Source organism: Apteryx mantelli, chromosome 1 (assembly GCF_036417845.1).
Source record: "Apteryx mantelli isolate bAptMan1 chromosome 1, bAptMan1.hap1, whole genome shotgun sequence".
NCBI lineage: Eukaryota > Metazoa > Chordata > Aves > Apterygiformes > Apterygidae > Apteryx > Apteryx mantelli.
In genome coordinates, this window is record NC_089978.1 from 24,687,798 (window position 1) to 24,706,890 (window position 19,093).

Genomic DNA, 19,093 nt, shown 5'->3' on the forward strand with positions numbered 1-19,093 from the left:
TATTCCCCCACAGCAGTCTACCATGTAAGCCAATAAACTGATTTTTTTCATCAGCAAAGCCAATGAACACTCACAGGTTTTGTTGGCATAAGGCATTTTAGGGAGGGTACAGAAAATCACCATGGTATCCTAGTCAAAAAAGTTAAGAAGACAAAATTGTATGCTGCTGCCTAAGAAAGACATAGTACATGTAATTTCCAACCCCTTCAGTTATAAATGACATCACTCAGAAATATAACCCTCCAGGGAGAGAGATTCAAACATCCCCCATCAATATGATACCTACTCAAGCTGATAGTTTAGTAGGGATCCAAGAAGCCAGTATGTCTGAGCTATGGTCACTAATATGAAGAAAGAGGAGGATTTTGCCCTATCTCTGCACAACCCCCTCCCACTTACCCTCCTGTTTGCTAAGAAACTGTGTGTAGAAAACATGGCCAGGTATCATACTTGGCTACCGTGAATTGCTACAGAAGTTCCTGCTCTGTAGTAGGCAGAAGCTGAAAAGAGGATATTGCACTGTGAAACTCAACTCTGGAGAGACTGGGGTAAGTATTCTCACTTCCTATCACTGCCTAGCTTAGGTGTTGTAAACTCAAAGGTCAACTACATCGAGGGTCAAACGTGTGGTGAGTGCCTCAGAAAGCTCAGTTTTTGAGGCTGTACACCCTGACTCCTTGCACGCCACTCAGAGACCTAGTCACTGTGCCTAGTTTAGCAGCTTGGCCCTGACTACAAGTTTCTTTTTTATGTCTTATTTCCAGACATTGGGAAAGGTCTGGAAACGATACGTTTAGTATATTATATTATTTTTTATCTGAGAAACAAGGTTTGCTGCTGATACCGGTCTGGACTAAATTAAATACTACTTGCTTTTAAATTAATATTTTACCTAAACAGAATGAAGTTTTCTTTGGTTTGCTTTTGATTTTGTAAATTATAAGGACTTTTGTAGCTTGGTGCTAAGAAAATAGTTCCCTTCGGTGCCTGGAAAGTAGAAGATGTGGAACAACCAGTAACACTGGAGTTATTTTCTCTATAGTTTCAGGTTTTCCTTCATATCTGTCTCAGCTGTAGCCACACTTTTGTATAGCAGTTTGCTAGTTCTGTCATCACTAGCTATTCATAATCTCTGTGCGCTTCTATAATTAACACAAATGTTTGGATTTTTTTCTGTTATTGGTTCCATAGTTAGTGAGCTAGAATTCTTTCCCAGATATACTTTTCCATAAATAATTTGACTTGCCAAACTCAAACGGCCACTTGTCAGTTTTTCCTTCTCCATAAGAAGAAATGGTGCTTTCTCTGGATCCCATTTTTCAGGGTTTTGTGAGAGAGTGATCCCACCGCAAGCAACATTGCAATTATTTGGTTCCTTCCCAGGTCAGGCCTGATACAGATCTGTCCTCTCATGTATTACAGTAACTAGCATATGAAAGGACCCTACAAAACTGCAGAGCAGGGGATAGAGGACTGCAAGACCCTCTGCATTACCTCAGCCCTGCTGAGGGAACAGCACAGGTGGGGTGGAAGTGCCTGTATGTGAGCGTAAAGGGATATGTAGTGGGAGCAAGTGGTGAGGAGGCAACTGAGGCCATGGCTACAACTTTTCAAAACCCACTTGCACTACTAGAGTTATAACAGGACAGTCCTGTCTCACATTACTTGACACCAGTCATTGCTCGTTCCAGACTGTGGACAGACTAATACATGGAGCATTAATAGATGAAAATGCAGGGCAGGTCAAGCATTTTATATCCTTGACCAACTCCTGAAAATGTGTTTTCTGCAGTGTTTTACCTCTGGTTGTTTTTATCTGTGCTGTAGCTGCCTACATATGAGTTGGTGGCCTTAGATACCTTCGGAGAGGAGAGCCACTTGCAGGGCACAAGTGGCCTCAGCCCAAAGAGAGGTGTGAAGAAGGGCAGAATGGCACAGTGACGGGACCTTGTTGTGTCCAGGAACCCCCAGGGAGCTCCCAGCCACACACTCCTGGGGATGCTGGAGTTACGTACAGAAATGTGAGGAAAATCCCAGCCTGTGTTTCTAGAAATAACATTGAAAGAATCACTAGTCTTCCAAATAGTGACATTTCAGTTCACTTCTAAAAGTATCATCTTCAGGTACCTGAATAACTCAGTTGAGATTAATCTCTTGGCTTCCCTAGACTTCCAGTAAGTGGAAATAGGATTTTATCTTAGAAATCAATATAAACATATGCTGCATACATGCAAGAAAAGAACTGACACACTGAAAACAAAGCAAAACAACCAACCATGGGACAAAATTAACACTTGGGGTTGGAATTACCTAAAACTGTAATCAGAGCGGTTTGATTTGGATGTACTGTAGAAGAACAGGTGTAATGTCCACTATCGTTTCTTCCTGCTGCTGAAGCAAAGGCATACTGAATCCGAACCGCCGAGTGATCTGTTTGATATTCTAATCCTTCAAAACGGCGATCCTAGTTTTCAACAGAGGTTTGCATTTAATCAGTTGTTAGTGCTCAATAATACATATTTTAAAATAAGCCTTGTCTTCTTACCTGCTGTAGTTCTTTGTTTTCAAATGATAATTTAATTCTGAACCTGTAATTAGGATAAACAGCTCTGCATCTGATCAGCAATGGTTCTCCAACTTTAAGAAGTAATTCAGGTAAAGGTGCTGCATGTCTTTCATTTAAATCTACAAAATGAATACATAACCAGTGAAACAACAACTGCTACTCTCTCTGGAAAAATACTTATTTAGATCAAGATTTTTTCTTCCAACTCTATCTATTACTATATTGTAAAGATACTTAGATGTTGGAAAATTACTCACTAAACATGAAATCAGTAAATTTGGTGGATTTAAATGACTCAGACCAAATGTTTACAAGCTGTCTGTAGGGCACAGTTCAGCCCAGGTCAGGTTTATAAAAAGACAAACAAGCCAGCATTTACATATTTTAAGAACATTTTGAAATGCATTTCACTGCCAGGTAGTCCCAAAAGCATGTGAAAAAAATATCACAGGTGCTTAGAAAATGTAGAAGGGCAAGGTATTTTTTACAGGGATCACAAATAGCTATTAGAATTTAGGATTTAAATGTGAGACAGAGCAATCATATTCACTGCTAGATAGATTTGTTCCAGTGATTACAAATGAATAGCTTGGTCTGGGAAGCTTACTCAGATGAGTAGTGCAACTACCTTCAATGGCAGGATCCAGCTCATATGAAAGTAAACCTTAGAGGGAAGTTACCTATTGTAAACAGGCTGGTGCATTCTCTGCCCAGCTCATTAACTGCACAGCACCATATGTATGTTTGAAATAATTCATCCTCATGTAATCCATGTTGTACCTTCAGTATGCCATGTATTTCCCCAGTTTCTTCGTGCATTTTGTTAGGGCAACTGGAATTACAAGCATAATTATTCATTGACTCATTTGGTGAAGCTCAAACAAATGAATCTGATAAATCTCCAAGCCATGAGAATATGCAAACAATAGTGGGAAAACTGGATCTTACATAGCTGAATAAAAAGGAACTAGGAAAGGTGAAGATAAGAGAATAAAAATATCACAGCTGTGGAATGAATGAAGATAATTTAGGCAGCAGAATGAGTTGAATGACCTGAATATGCTCAGACTGGCTCACAAACAGGTAATTCTATGGCTGTAATCTGGAAAATAGTGAAATCATAGGTTGGGCTTTCACACTACACCTCTGAATTCCTGATGGTGGGGGCTACTGCAAATGCAGTGGCCTTATGTGATCCAGATCCTCAAACTGCCACACTGCAGAGAAAAGCACCATCTATAGCCACCAAACACACTCAAGACTGTCTTATTTGAGCTTATTTGCTGCTTATTTGAGCATATTCCCACTCATAATACAACCAATTGTATGTGTAAACATAATGGAACAATCATTTAGCTAGGAAAAATATGTTTTCTTGTAACATCTCCACAGGTCTAAGGCACTCACATTTCAAAAAAATGTGAAAAACTATAGGGGAATGAGATACATTTGATTTGCTTTGGTGATATCAAAATACTAGAATCTGGAATAACTTTTTCCAAGTGAAGAGCTGAAAGTTTCAAAAAAAGCACAACAGCCAACCTTTCTAAAAAAAATATGCTGCAGCACTCCAAAAGTGAGTCATGCAGACACAGGTTTTCAAACAGCACATGGGTGTGCAACCTAGCAGAGCTCACTGCATGCTTCCCCCCAAAACCTGACCCAATAGCTCTTCTTCAATTATCTAGTCAAACCACTAGGCACACTAAAGAGTACAAAGCTTCCCCCTTCTTATTCAGGAGATGGTAAGCTTTCAATCATGAGCTTCAATAAGCAAATAAATACATGCCTTACCTCTTTTCAGGTGTTTTGCAAAATATCCACTCCAAAGATGGCTGGGGGTAGCTCTCCGATATGCACTGTATAGCATCTAATTTTTCATTTTTCCTGAAATAGGGTTTCCCTGGTTTCTCTGTTAAGAATCATGCAAATGTTTAAGAACTGCTGAAATAGTTTTGAAACAGAATGTTTTGCTCAGTAAATAGTGCATTAATTGACATGGTTGTAATTTATTTCATGCGATTTCAGTGCTCAGGGAAAATAAAATTATTCTGCCCTAGGGATATTGTGGGTTAGTCTTAGAAACTTCTCAGCCTGGATTGTTAAATATACAGCTTCCCTGATATCAAAGGCCTGCCTCTATACAACAGAGGGTCATCCTGAGGCTGATACTCAAGGTGTTAATTTGCTGTGGCTCCTATTCACTTCACTGGGCAGGAGTGCACACACCTTTAGAAATCACATCTGTTGAGACTGCAAAATGGGATCATTACATGCTACTCAGTCAGATCAGATACACAATGGAAAAGCAAGAGGCGATAACGACTTTTGATAATTAGCAGACTTTTCCATCTTGTATCCATAAGCTGGAGGTGAAAAGTTTCCTAGACCACTCCCAGTCCTCTGACCCTGTCAGACTCATATTTGAGCTAAATATAAAAATTTAACACTTTAAAACTGCTAAAGATCTGACTTAAAATGAAAACTACCGATTTTATTTTAAAGTTGGCGTACAATGAAATTACAATTTTCACCAAGAAGACTCACATTTTCTTTGGATTCATAGTTTCATTGCCTAAAAGGTGACATGCAAAGGCAACAATAACACTTTTGGCTTTTGAATTTCTTTGTTTATCACTAATAAACTGGGCCTAGAAGGTATTTTTCAGCTGTAGAGATTCACATCTCATGTAGCCTGAAGGACTTGATGACAGATGGAATTATGATATTAGATTCACAGAAGCGAAGAGAATGAAATCCAAACAATTGATATGGAAAAGATCTTTACCAAGACTGTTCTGAACTATTTTGCTTGCACATGTAGTAACACTTTTTACTTCTGAAGGCTCACTGATACGGTAGAGAAGGTACATTTTTGATAAACACTTAACACCCTGTCCCCTCAGTAAAGTTGTTAAAATTGTAATCAAGGCATACAATAGGCCTTCAAATAAAACAAAGAGACACTGGAGGTGACACTTCTAACACTTGAGCAAGAAAAAAATCAAGCACAAATGCCTTAAAAACAAATAAAGAAGGAATGAAAAACTTTGATTATTGACACTTTATTAAAAACAAGGCAAGTTATGATGTTTGTTGTTAAACCTGTCTCTCTTGAAGGGTTTGGTCCTAATTACTTTGCCAGGCTTTTAGCTGTTTGGAGTTTTTTTTTTCCTTTGAAAATTATTTAAATTTTTTGAATTTTATTTTAAATTTGGCTATTTACAGGCAAAGAATATGGTATTTCTCCTCTTTAAAAAATATGTCTATATATGTGTCTTTTTTGTTCTAAGTTCTTGGACACCCCTACTTAGAAAGAGAAGACTGAACTTTGTTGTGGGAGTTGCCTTTGTGTCAGAGATGTCTCTTGTGTGGTCCTTAAAAAAATTCAACTAAACTTGCACACGCTGTGAGCCTTTCAAAAAGTCACACCTGACACATGCTCTGCCACGACTTTCTGAGTTCAGCAGTTAAAATATGAACTTCTCGTGCACCCTTGTGCTGAGCAGCTGCAGTGCAGATGCACTTTACCGCTAAAACCAGAAAGGACATGCCAGCCCAGGCTGCAAGGGAAAAACCAGACAGCTCTACTGGCTGCCCTGTGCCGTGAGTAAACCCTGGCGCTGAGCAGAGGGACCATGTCTCTCCCGTTCCCCCAGTCTCTTGCCGGCCCAAAGAAGTGTGAACGGAAAGGCTGTGCCAGAAATGCAGAGAGGAGAAGTGGTGGGGTGGGACAAAGTGGGACCCAGAGCGCTGGAAGCCAGAAAATAAACAGAATGGTTTAATCTGATATGGAGAAAAGCCCAGCCAACAATACGGGAAAAAATAGGTTAAGATGCAAGCAAACAAATCTAGCCCGCAGCATTTGAGAGCATGCAAAAGTCACCCTTGATTTGTCCCTTTTGGCACAGAGTGAAATCTTGCATAGGAGAGAAGGGGACTGATGCACATTTACATCTTTATTTGCTCATTTGCATGTTTTATTGACTAGTGGAAGTTGGCTCTCATGCGGTAACTCAATCTGTGGTTTTTGACTTCAGTCTCTCAAGACAGCTCCAAGTCCTATGCAAATCTAGGAAGATGAGGTACTCATGCTTGAAATGCAGCATGCGAGAGAAGTGGCACACAATGTGGGAAGTAAAAGGCAGAGACAAGGGGGCTTGGGGAAGACAGAAGACTTATAAAGAAAAGAGGGAGCTTCAGTGCTTTAAGTGAACTCCAACCTCTCCCTTTGAACTTGCTGATGGAGTGACTCCTTTCTTCTGAGATATACTTACTTCGGACAAGAACAGTAAATATTATTGTGTAATTACTGTTTTCGCTTATGACCGAGAGAGTGTGTTTTCCAGCTTGTGTTTCTCTTATTTGGGAAAAAGCCAAGGATGTAACATATCTATAAAACAGAAAATAAAGTTGTATTTGTTATCTAGAAGGCAGTATGCAGAAGATAGATACAATGAAATAGTTGACATTGTGCTTGGCAGCATGAAAATACCAATCAGAGATACTAGCATTCACTGTTTACATACTGTCCTTCAACCAAAAGTGTTTTCATGTATCACCCTATACAAGCAGCACTTAGGAACTTACCACCACTGGTACCTAAGCACATGCTGAGCTGTCCTCGAGATGGATGGATTTCCTGAGCTTAGGACAGCTGACGAGAGCTACAGGGAAATGCTTTATCTACAATCCCATCCTACATGTCCTGCTGCGGGAGGGAATAATCTGGCCTTGGGTTTCACTTCAGTTGTTTGGTTGCGAGAACTGGGATACTGCTGCTGGTGCTGTTACTGATCTGCAGTGTGACCCTGCCAAGTCATATAACTCTCCATGCTTCAGTTTCTTTGACTTTAAAATCAAGATATTTGCCTCACATGCATACTGCAAAGCTTGGATTGATCAATGCCAATAAGTCCCTGGAGATACCCACTGCATGATGCAAAATAAATTAAAAGAATGAGTTTATTTCAAACTATTCTAACTTTAAGGTTCTTATGTGTAGATGCTGTGTGAATATATATTTACATGACAATCAGCAAAGAGCAGCCCAGTGACAATAGTTAAGAAAGACGAGAAGTTTTAAGAAAATAATGTATAACAGGATATTAAACACAGAGAGAGTCCCACAGAAAATATCCTATTTGCATCCTAGAAGAAATGATCTCTTTAAGGCTTTTTGATTCAGTACATCCCTTGACTTACCGGTTCTCCGAGTCCAGTGAGGGTTTACAAGCTTGTTTGTCTTTAAAGAACCAAAGGCATGAAATGATCTCTGAAATGTTCATTATCACTCTCAATTCAATATCTTCAAACACATTGACTTCCACATTTTTAGTCGGTTCATAGATGTTCTCTGTTCCTTGAGAATTCAAATAACAACCAAGATCTTCCAAAATATTAGAAATCTGTAATGCAAGAAGACAGATTGCTATGTACTTGGTAGTAAATAGGTTTTTTTTTTTTTTTTTTCATATCTAAATATTTTCAAAGGATGCTTTTCTGGAAAAAGCTTTCATAAATTAGTAATGCCCCCTAATGCCCAAATCACATCAGGATATATCGCATGAGGATAAAATTACTACTCTAAATAGAAATTATACTAACAGTAACATCTCCATCATACTTCCCTTTCTGTTTTCATTTCTACTCTCTAACTTATTTAACAAATATGTTCAATTCTACTACGTGAAGAAGCACTGTAGGATTCCTGTTGAATTAGTTCATTCTGCTTTGCAGACAGATGTCACAGAACAACTCCAGCCAGGAACATGATCATTTCGCTTAGTGAAATAGGCTGTCCTTTACTATCATTTTTATTTCCTTTCATGTAGAACCATAAGAAGAGACAGAGAACAACTATACTATATTTAGTTGGAGGCCTGTAGCTAGTGGTGTCCCCCAGGGGTCAATACTGGGTCCAGCCCTGTTCAACTTCTTCATCAGTGACCTGGATGAAGGGACAGAGTGCACCCTCAGCAAGTTTGCCGACGATACAAAACTGGGAGGAGTGGCTGATACCCCAGAGGACTGTGCTGCCATTCAGAGAGATTTGGACAGGCTGGAGAGGTGGGCGGAGAGGAACCTCATGAAGTTCAACAAAGGCAAGTGCAGGGTCCTGCACCTGGGGAAGAATAACCCCATGTACCAGGACAGGCTGGGGGCTGACCTGCTGGAAAGCAGCTCTGCAGAGAAGGACCTGGGAGTGCTGGTGGACACCAAGTTAAGTATGAGGCAGCAATGTGCCCTTGTGGCCAAGAAGGCCAATGGTATCCTGGGGTGCATCAGAAAGAGTGTTGCCAGCAGGTCGAGGGAGGTGATCCTCCCCCTCTACTCAGCCCTGGTGAGGCCCCATCTGGAGTACTGCGTCCAGTTCTGGGCTCCCCAGTACGAGAGACATGGCACTACTGGAAAGAGTCTGGTGTAGGGCTACAAAGATGATTAGGGGACTGGAGCATCTCCCCTATGAAGAAATGCTGAGAGAGCTGGGCCTGTTTAGCCTGGAGAAGAGAAGGCTGAGAGGAGATCTTATCAACGTGTACAAGTATCTGAAGGGAGGGTGTCAAGAGGATGGGGCCAGACTCTTGTCAGTGGTGCCCAGCAACAGGACAAGAGGCAACGGGCGCAAACTGAACCACAGGAAGTTCCATCTGAATACGAGGAAAAACTTCTTTCCTGCAAGGGTGCCAGAGCACTGGAACAGGTTGCCCAGAGAGGTGGTGGAGTCTCCTTCTCTGGAGATATTCAAAACCCACTTGGACGCGATCCTGTGCAATGTGCTCTAGGTGACGCTGCTTGAAGAGGGGGGTTGGACTAGATGATGTCCAGAGGTCCCTTCCAACCTCAACCATTCTGTGATTCTATACTATAATTTTTTTTTGAGACTTCAAACAAAAGGCAGGGCCAGAATATTTTTTTAGCATCCTGCTGCATGTCATTGTGACATCTGGCTACAATGTCCCTCAACTTTGGGTATGCTTTACCAGGTACACAAAGTGTAGGCTGGTAGCGTTCACACATTTCATTTCCTTACTATCATATATGGCTAAAGGAAAATTGCAAGCAAGAAGAGAATATTCTACAATCATTCTGAAAACCACTGAGGGACAACTGAGTCTCTAGGCTTAGCCTGAGCAAAAAGTGGCATGTAAATAGCTTCATCTGAAGAGCAGCCCTAAAAACTCTCCATTACCAGGAGGGTGAAATGTATCTGGTGTAAGTTTATGAAAGGATCCAGTTCATTTCCTCCTATGCCCCACACTGTGCTTGGCCTCTTGGCAGTGAGAGTAATGAGGAAATGGTATGATTATGGTTCTGCTCATTCCTTGCTCCTTCTTTTTCCCCTTGTTTGATCTAACAAGTTTCTAGGGGTACAGCCTTATTCTGTATTGCCAGATACAAGGAAAGCACAGTCTTCCCTGGTGTACAAAATAGAAATAACACATTAGGAATTAGGTGGTTGGAAAGTGGAAAAGTATTTTACACAGACAAGATCATGAAAGCTGGTGAAATATTGCATAAAGCACCATACCTCCAGTGGAAGAAATATGTAAAATGACAGAAATAGAACTGTCAGTCCAGAGAAAGCCAGGAGATGTTCATGCATATGGCTACGATGGGAGAGACTGTATTATGTTCTTACATTTAAAAGACCATCAGCACAGCCGGCGGGTAGGGGTTGGGGGGAATCTAACCGCAATACCATGCATTTGTTACTCTGCTTCTTATATATCAGAATTATTGATTATTTGCTCGGAAATGAGAAAGATTTCCTAAGACTGTCTCAGAATACCAGTCCTCAGGAGATATTTTAATTGTAGGTCTCAGTTTCTTGATAATTTAGCTGTACATTGTCTCTTACTGATCTTCTGCCATTTAGAAACTTGGAGTCAGAAGAGAAGAATGAAATTTCTTATTTGATTACCTATGTAGCTTTAGTGTCTAAGCCTAGGTTTAGCTCAGGTAGGGATTTCTGAGGGTGTGGTGGTGGGAAGAAAGCTTCCCAGCCATCCTTAGCAGCTGTGGCAAACACACTCCATGTCAAGTATTCGGTTGGGCTGTGTGTGGCCACCAGTTCACATCACGGCCTTCTTAATCCTTGCAAAGCATTCATCTTTTAAATGAATATAGCTTTTTTAATTGATACATTTCCAACAATATTTAGCAGTAATAAGGCATGATGTGAGACAGGACAGCAATTAAAAGATCAGTTTTAGAGAAAACTGATACTTATCTTATTTCTAGTTCAAAAATATTAAATGTAGTATGTATTTCCCTCTAACTTTCTGTAGCCATATTTGACCCAACCCTTTTTATTTTAATTGTGACATCCCCATAGCCTAAAGGTTCAGGGTGTTGTAAGCTTCTGGGAAGGTATTTCTGGAATGGACAGGAATATTTTATAAGCAACTCATTCTCTATTAGTTCACCTTAGGAGATACTGATGTCTCTGGTGTTCTTGAACCTTCATTCTTCTGGCTGATAAATACACATGTAATCTCAGATATATTTTGATTCATTGCAGAAGTGAAAGTTAGTGCTGTCATAACAAGAACTGTAAAACAAAAATAGAAAACAAATATAATCATCTTTATCTCTTTGGTCACGGATAACCATTTTAATAAAAATAAAACACAACAAAACCCTAGAAAGGTTTTATGTTTTTAAGAAAAGGCGAAAGGAGTGCATAGTTATATTATGTGCGTTTGCACACTCTGCTTTTGTGTATTAAAACTGTGTGAAAAAGCTATGCAGAGAACCTCTCAAAAGCATACTGTTTAGAAGTATGTCTCATAAAATATTGCAGAAAATGTCTAAAGATGAAAAACTTCTATGTGTTATGAAAGCTCATTTAGAAACCAGCCTACAAATCACAGGCTCCCTCTTGCAGCTCTTTCTGCAGCCAAATCTCAGACAGGGCCCTGTGAAGCCAGGCAGACACTGGTTAGATGCTCCTTCCCTTGAGCGGTCATTCACAGCCTTGGGCTGTTTCACTGCCAGGAAGCAAACAAGGTAGCAATGCCCACTCTTTTGAGGAAAGCAGATACAGAAAGGCGAGGCGGGAGAGTGAGGAAGAATAAGTCTGTGGCCTCTGCCTGCCTTCTCCCTCCTCTCTGCTTTCTTGGTTCTGTCACACCACTGTAGCCTACACAGTCTGGCCAGCTCACTTGGCAGCTACCAGCCTGATTTGCCCTGATGGATGGAGCAGATGTCATTCGCCTTATACATAAGGTGCAGTGTGGAGAAACTTCTGCTGCCTCAAAGGCATAATCTCTCTGGCAGGGCTTCATATGAGCCTTTCTGTAGGGACTGCAGCTTGAAAAGTCATCATTTAGACTTAAAGGAGCAAAACAGTAACCATGCCCCCACTATTGCCTATAAACAAGAAAGAGAGAAGTAAGACTACAGAACTGGCTGGCTAAAATGTGTATGTTTTCTATAAGCCCCTAAAGCCAGCCCGTAACAGTACAAATAAACACTGAATCACAAAATAACATCTCTCTGCTGCTGACTTAAAAAATTCCAGCGCCAGGGTCTTGATATTTTTTCTTTTTTTTCCCTCAGCTCTTGAGATGATTGGATATAGAGCAAGGAGCAGAGTTGAAAGGAGGAAAAAGGTAAATATATCAGGAAGTGCTTGAAGGAAGAAAGTAATGAGACTGCCTCTGCAAGTGATGGACACAGCAGAACTGGAGAAGGAAGAAAAGCATTCCTGCCATCTCTTTGACTTTTGTGCCTACTGGAACTGCTTGAGCTCCAAACAACAGCTCAGACAACCTCTTTCCAGCCTTCCTGGCAAATGTGGCTTAAAACTCAGTCTTTCTCATTCAGGAACCTAGCACAAACTTAATTTTAGATACTTAATGACACTACCCTTCCAGAGTATATACAGTCAATGGAGTACATGTTTTCGCAAACCTCCAAAGAAGGTCCTGTCTGCCTGTGAGTTGATCCTTAAGAAAGGTGTACATGACTCCTTTGTGGAGGCCTTCAAAAGCACATATCTTCCTTCTTTGACTATAAAGATAATGCAGGCACTTCTTGAGGCAGTGAGTGCTGGAAGGCAGCTGAAATGTAGGTATGCATTAGGTGTCCACATACTAGCATACTGTCTATACTAATCATACATACTCCACCGATGCAAGCCAGGTTTCCAGGCTCTCTCTCCAGCCTTTCACTAAATCCTTCTTGGTTCAGCTTGCTCCACTTTGGTTTGTTGCCCACTTTACCTTCCTTCCATTTTAAATCAGTCTGTTTAAATCTAAGAGACTCACAGTCAGGGGCTCAGTTGAAGGAAAACAGACAAGGTCCACTGATTTCAAGGACGCACCAGCTGAAAACAGCTGAAAATATGGCCTCAAAAGTTCAACTCACAGGGCATATTGAGCAGTCTCTCACTTCAGCTTTCTGATCTGAAAATAGCTTTAGTTTCTGATCGTACAAGTTGAGCCAATTTATCCTTGGCATTACTCTACTTTGCTCACAGCAGTACCTCCTTGCTAGCAGGATGCCTACTGCCTCAGTAGTAAAAGGGGAAGAGAAACTTAAAGATAAAAGCCAATGGGGAAAACATTTTCAGCTAAGATGTAGGCAGAAGCAGACGGATGTAGTAACCAAACTGTGACAGCGACATGCAAACTAGATGTTTGATGAGCTGGCACTGCATCTGTAAAGGAGGGTATGCTGGAGTACATGCTGGAAGGGGGAGTAGTGAAGATCCTGAGAACCTGGTGTATAAGAGAAAACAGGTTTCCTTGTCCTGCTGACTGCTAGAGTTTGACACTGCTGTCCTCTACCTTTACTCCTGTGCACTCCACCATAACACAGGAGACCTGGAGCAAGTCCAGGAAGGCTTTTAGGGTAAGAAAGGATATTTTGAACATGAGATGATTCCAACTGCTTTACAATTAAAAAAAAAAAAGAATGAGGAGATAGGCAGAAGTAGTTACATGAGATGACACTGAGTGGTCTAAACTTGCGTAGGTCTTAGAGAAATATGTTACACTGATCTAGAAGAAAATGAGAACATGCATGAGCCTTACAGCAGAAATGGAATCAAGAATGGAAATATTGAGAAATGGCGACAGCCCGATTCACCATCTTTATTCTTCAGCTGCTAGCTGGCCTGTTCAGATTGCTGTTACTGTCTGCAAGTCAATCATCCTCCCTAAAGCCCAAAGTAAGAACTGCAGAGATATAAAATATTTGTACAGAGCACTGGGCAAAGAATACCAAATTTGTAACATGCATATCTTGCATTGCTGAACTCTATGGAAACTGAAATAGAAACAAATTGCTGCCCCTAAAAAATGTTTATTCATGTCTGCTTTTCTTCTTCATCATCTTTTTATAGGTTATACAAAAGTAAATGCAGTAGGAGAAATCTTGTTCTCACTGAAGTCTGATAAACCTCTAGCAGCCATAAACTCAGGACTTCATCAAGAAGTGTAGGCACATACATGGGGAAATGACCACACAAGTCAAAATGCAGGCTTGCATATAACAGTGCTGGCACTGAGAAGAAAGGTATAAATCTACTGGACAGATATCAAAACAAGATGCTGTATTTTAAGCTAGTTAAGCTGTCAGATGGTCGGCCTAACAGAACTACTTATGCAATTTTATTTTCAAATGGGGCGATGACCAAAGCAGCCTTTGAAAAAGTGAGAAAGTCACTCCAAAATAGATTAATGGTCTAAAGGAAGAACTTATCAAAAGAAGAATAGCTGAGAAACTGGAGCATTTTGAAAGATGAAGAGAGAACCTTTCTCTTCACAGATGCATCTTGTGTATTGTGTTCAGCTCAGTGTGCTTTGTATTTTAAATAGCAATCAAACCTTTCTTAGACACAGAAAAATCTCCCACTCTGCTTTACAGGTCGGGAGATTTACAAAAAGCAAACAAACTATGTTTTGTTTCTTATTTGGCTTCTGATTGTTTTCTCTGGGTGAGAATCTCAGGATCATCTTTCCAAAATCTTCTTCATGATCAGGGAAAGTAGAAATAGTCTTTTTTTTCCAGGAAAGCTACAGTTTTCCCACAGTCATGTGCTGCCAATAACTCAAGGTTTTGAAAAAACCTCACCAAAAGTCTCTAAAAGTGGCACCACAGATGAGCCTGATGCACATGCATTAACTCTGAGAAAACCACACCTTTGCATGTGTGGTCACCCCCACGTCACCTCCAAAGCAGTGGATCCAGAAGACAGAATTTCACTCAATAAAAAAATGACAAAAAACAGAGGGAAGTATGACAGGTAGCAAGAGCTGACCTTAGCTGCCAAATTTCTACCTTTTACCCAAATGTTATTTCTCTCCAGTAAAACTTTATTTTCTCTTTGCTCACCTTTTAGTACACTGTCCTTCCTAGTCTTCTTCATCATTGCAGCTTAAATAATTCCATGGTTCCAAAAAATGCAACTCTCGTGAGAGTTTATTCTCACATGATGATGAGGCAGGGGGTGTCGTTCTGTGTTGCAGAATAATAACCATATTTGAAAAAGGTTTAACAAACAAGCTAGGCAACAAGATGCCTCTGATGAAGTTCATGCTAATTGTGATTAGTTGTTGTAATACTAGATGGGATATGTCCAGGTTAGGACTAGTCATTTATCTGGTCTTACCAGTTAATTACAGTAAACATCATGCAAACTGTTTTGATTATTTACAGTCAAGTTCAAGCATGATTGGGATTTGCGAGGAAAAAGAGGTCTATGTAGTGCAATTGCCCTTCAGGAGGATTTAGTGGAAGGGTACAACGAATCTCTGAACTTGAATCACTATCTGAGCAGGAGACCAGTGAGAAGAGAGGAGACAGGGAAGTCATATGTTTTCAGAAATGGCCTAATTAGGCTCTGTGCACTGAATCAAAAATGAGTAAAAAGAAACACTGAGATTGTACAGCATCCAGGAACGCTACAGTCATTTGCCAATCTCGTTTGTTTATAACAGAAAGCATTGACTTGGCATTTGCTAAGAATTATTTCTCCAGCTGGCACCACTCTCTCCGCTATTTTCCCGATCTGAAGCTGTTCAGGCTGTGACATTCGGCGCCGTTTCTTCTCAAGACTTCTGTTGCCAAACTTGCCGCGGAGCCTCTCTCCTGCGAGACTTCCCGCACGCGTTACAGCGGCAAATCCCAGCATCCGTAACACCCCACTTCCCGCAGCCTTGCGCGGCCTCGCCGCCCTCCCGCGGGGCCGCGGCGGCGGTGCGGAGCGGCCGGCGGAGGCGCCGCGGCCCCCGCGAGAGGGAGCTGCCGCCCCACTGCCGCCTCGCTGCCGCCCCGCTGCCGCCCCGCTGCCGCCCCGCTGCCGGCGCGGCGAGTGCGGTAGGCGAAAGCTACCGCGCAGCCTGCGACCAAACGCCCTTTGCGCCCTTCTCTGGGACTTGCGTTAGGCAAAAGAATAAAGCACTAAACATACGCTTCGCTCTCTGAAGTACAGGGGTATCTTCCCAGCTAATAACCAACTCAACCAGTTCGGGCTCCTGCTGCTTGCTACGGAGCAGCATTCCTTATTATTATTATTATTATTATTATTATTATTATTTTATCCTTAGTAAACGAAACATGAATCAAAAATTCCTTGTAAATTCTCTCTTAAATTAATCGAATCACTGATGACAAATAGCTGTTTCTTCCACAGTGGTGTTTTTACCTAGTGGTCTCCAGAAAACATTTTCTGATTTTCTAATGAAAGATGGAAACCTTAAAATATTGACCCTTTCTGTGAAGATCCCACAGCCAGCCTTGCATGGTTCAGATAGGATTCAGACTCATTTCTAATTTGTCCAGTGCAAATGCCAACAAAGGGATCTGTTCATTGACAACTTGTCCACTTTATGTCAACTTCTGTAGTAAAACTCACTGCTTCTCCCTAAGAACTTTGCTTCCCCCGTCCTTCAAAATTTCATCTACGCCTGAATCTAAGAGATCTTCTTTCAACATAGGTGAAGAAAAAGGAAGAGGTTTGCCCAGTCTACCCCAGGAACATCACTGCCAAGACTACTACAGCCTACTACAACACGGTTTGCTACATGTGATAGGGAAGATACTGTCCATAAATTAATTTTCTACATTTTTAATTCTTTCTTCACCATTTCCTCAACCTTCCATTCTCAGGTCCCAGATGAAAACAGCTGAAAGGAAGACAATTATATTCTTCCACATTCCTTTTATATCTAATGACTTCTCTTCCTGGCCACTGTTTCCAATAAATTGTCCTCCATCTTGTTATGTCCTAACATATTTTTTGGTACAGATTTTCAGCAGATTTCATTTTTCTGGGATAAAATTATGCCCTTCAGTGCTAATATCTTTTCCCCTATAGGAGGATGGCTAGCAGCCCTGCCTATGGCTCATTGCAGCCAGGTTTTCAATTATGTAGAGATTTTACTAATGAATAATTGGGATGGCTGAAGATTTCAAATCAGGTATTACACTAGGGATGTATTTTATGCTGCTCTGTCAGCAGAACTAAACAGAACCCTTTCTCAACAGAACAAGTAGTTGACAGTCAGCAAAGCTGCTCCTGCTCTTTTATTGATTACCTACAGATCTCTTTGTTTCAGTGCCCTGTGTAGTAAAAAGAAGCTAATGATGGCATGAAGTCCAGGCATATTTATCACATGGCACCATTACATATCAAACTTTATTGACTACTTTTGCCATTAACTTCTATTGCAGATATCCAATTCATGCTCTATCATTAATATTGCTATTTCATCATTCATTTAGGCCAGAAAGAATAAGAATCTGTTTTGAATTATTTTTATATTTCTCTCAGTTTTCAGATTTTCTAGTCACATTTCTGCCCTCTTGGGTACAACAGAACTGCTGTTCCTCTGGGAATCAGAGCTGCTTTTAATGAGTGATTGTATACATTCACGATCAGTCCAACCGCTTTAGCTCCTTCAGGCTTCTTTGATAAATACTGACTGGTCTCATCACCATGTTGCTCCTTAATCTATAGATTTGGTTTGAAGTCTCCTCTTTGAGTCTTCAGTCTCTGCCACTGATTCATGGTTTTTACCTGAAAACAATGCGTTTCCTTAGCATGAAGCAACTGCTGAAGCTTGAAGCAAATGAGATATTTAGCTTCATTTTATCTTCCTGCCCTGCCTCTTCTGTTTCTGGTTTGCGTGAGGAAGGACTGAAGGGTTGTATTCAAACCCTTATTTGCCTTTAACTTTCCACCAGCTTTCCCTATGAGTCTGATACAAAGACATTGCTCAAACAGCTGAACTGTTATTTTGCTTGTTATCCAAACGAGCTTTGCATGGGCCTGGCTAAATGAATGACGGCTCTTCCCCTGTGCAGAAAGGTCCGAGCCCCTAGCTCTCGATCCCATGCTGAATTCTCCATGGGCAGCTCACATGCGCTCAGGGGAAACCCCTGCTCTTCCACCCCCAGCTCACACCACACTAGCCACTTGCAGCCCACCTTACTGCAACAAAGAGTAAGTGACGCTGCTGAAGATACCCCAGTTTCGGAAGTGGCTGAAAAGTGGCTGAAAAGACAATGAACCTCAGCTGTCATGGCAACCTTACTTTCTGGGGAAGAGTCTACACTGTGGCTGGTTCTTCTTCTGCTTCTCACCCACATCCTCCATCCTCACATGGGAGCTTCTTTCTGTCTCCCACATCAGCCAGGCCTTTCCTCCCCATGGAGCACGATGGCCAAAGCGATAACTTTGTGGGCAAAGGAACGCTGATGTTCCCAAATGTGTAATGGCTGTGAGGCCACCGCAGAGGTCTCCCACTAATCAGAAAGAGGCATTGGGCTGTCTTGTTCTTGACTGTCCTCTAGAGGATCTTTACTCACGGGGATGACACATGTTTGTGTCATAAAAAAAGCGGGTAGATAACCCTGCAGCAAAACATACAAACAGATCCATCTCATAAAACAGCATAAGTAAGTTTGCTTTGTTTAACTCCTTAACTGCTCTATGTTTAAGCACTCCAGTCTTATTATCTGACATACTCTAGCATTGCTACTGAATTATCAATATTTTGCAAGCAAGAGCTACTTTTGTTCAGTAGTTTCAGGGAAAGATTCCCGGCAACTCATCAACAAAGAGAAAAGGATCTGCCCAAAAGAGAAATGAAAACAGAAGATTGCAGATAATGAAATAATACTCCTTGTCATCTTAGTATTGTAAAACTTCCCTTTTAAATTAAAAGAACAGATTCCACAGTTGGGTATATAATACTGTCCTTCATTTGCTGGAAGAGAGGGTGAGGGAGGGAACAGGGAAGGCCTGAAAGGTGGGTGGGGGAAATAAAGACAGAAAGAGGGAGAGTTGGAGAGAATGGTTTTGCTACAAAATATGAAAAGACAAAGAGGAATCAGAAGAAGATTATAAATACTAGTGAGTGTTATTTGTATCATTATAAGGTTAGAGTTAAAGAACAATTGTAATTCCCAAGTGGTTGCATAAATGTAAACTCTCGTATACTCATTCCTTAAAGAGTACATTGTAATAACAAAGTGTTTGTCAAACCAGCCCTTGTATCTCACCCATTAGAA

At 41.0% G+C, this 19,093-nt stretch overlaps 1 protein-coding gene across 1 annotated transcript in view; it reads right to left on the bottom strand.

The window, feature by feature from the left end:
• The window catches only part of FLT3 (fms related receptor tyrosine kinase 3), a 36,254-nt gene extending 21,306 nt beyond the window's left edge, over positions 1-14,948 (bottom strand). The window contains exons 1-8 of the mRNA XM_067289847.1: positions 14,912-14,948; positions 10,996-11,120; positions 7,772-7,974; positions 6,844-6,959; positions 4,361-4,478; positions 3,247-3,398; positions 2,546-2,685; positions 2,311-2,464 (exon numbers count right to left, since the gene is read on the bottom strand). Of these exons, the coding sequence (XP_067145948.1) occupies positions 2,311-2,464; positions 2,546-2,685; positions 3,247-3,398; positions 4,361-4,478; positions 6,844-6,959; positions 7,772-7,974; positions 10,996-11,120; positions 14,912-14,948 (1,045 nt within the window). The remainder of the gene's footprint in view (positions 1-2,310; positions 2,465-2,545; positions 2,686-3,246; positions 3,399-4,360; positions 4,479-6,843; positions 6,960-7,771; positions 7,975-10,995; positions 11,121-14,911) is intronic.
• Positions 14,949-19,093: the final 4,145 nt, after the last annotated feature.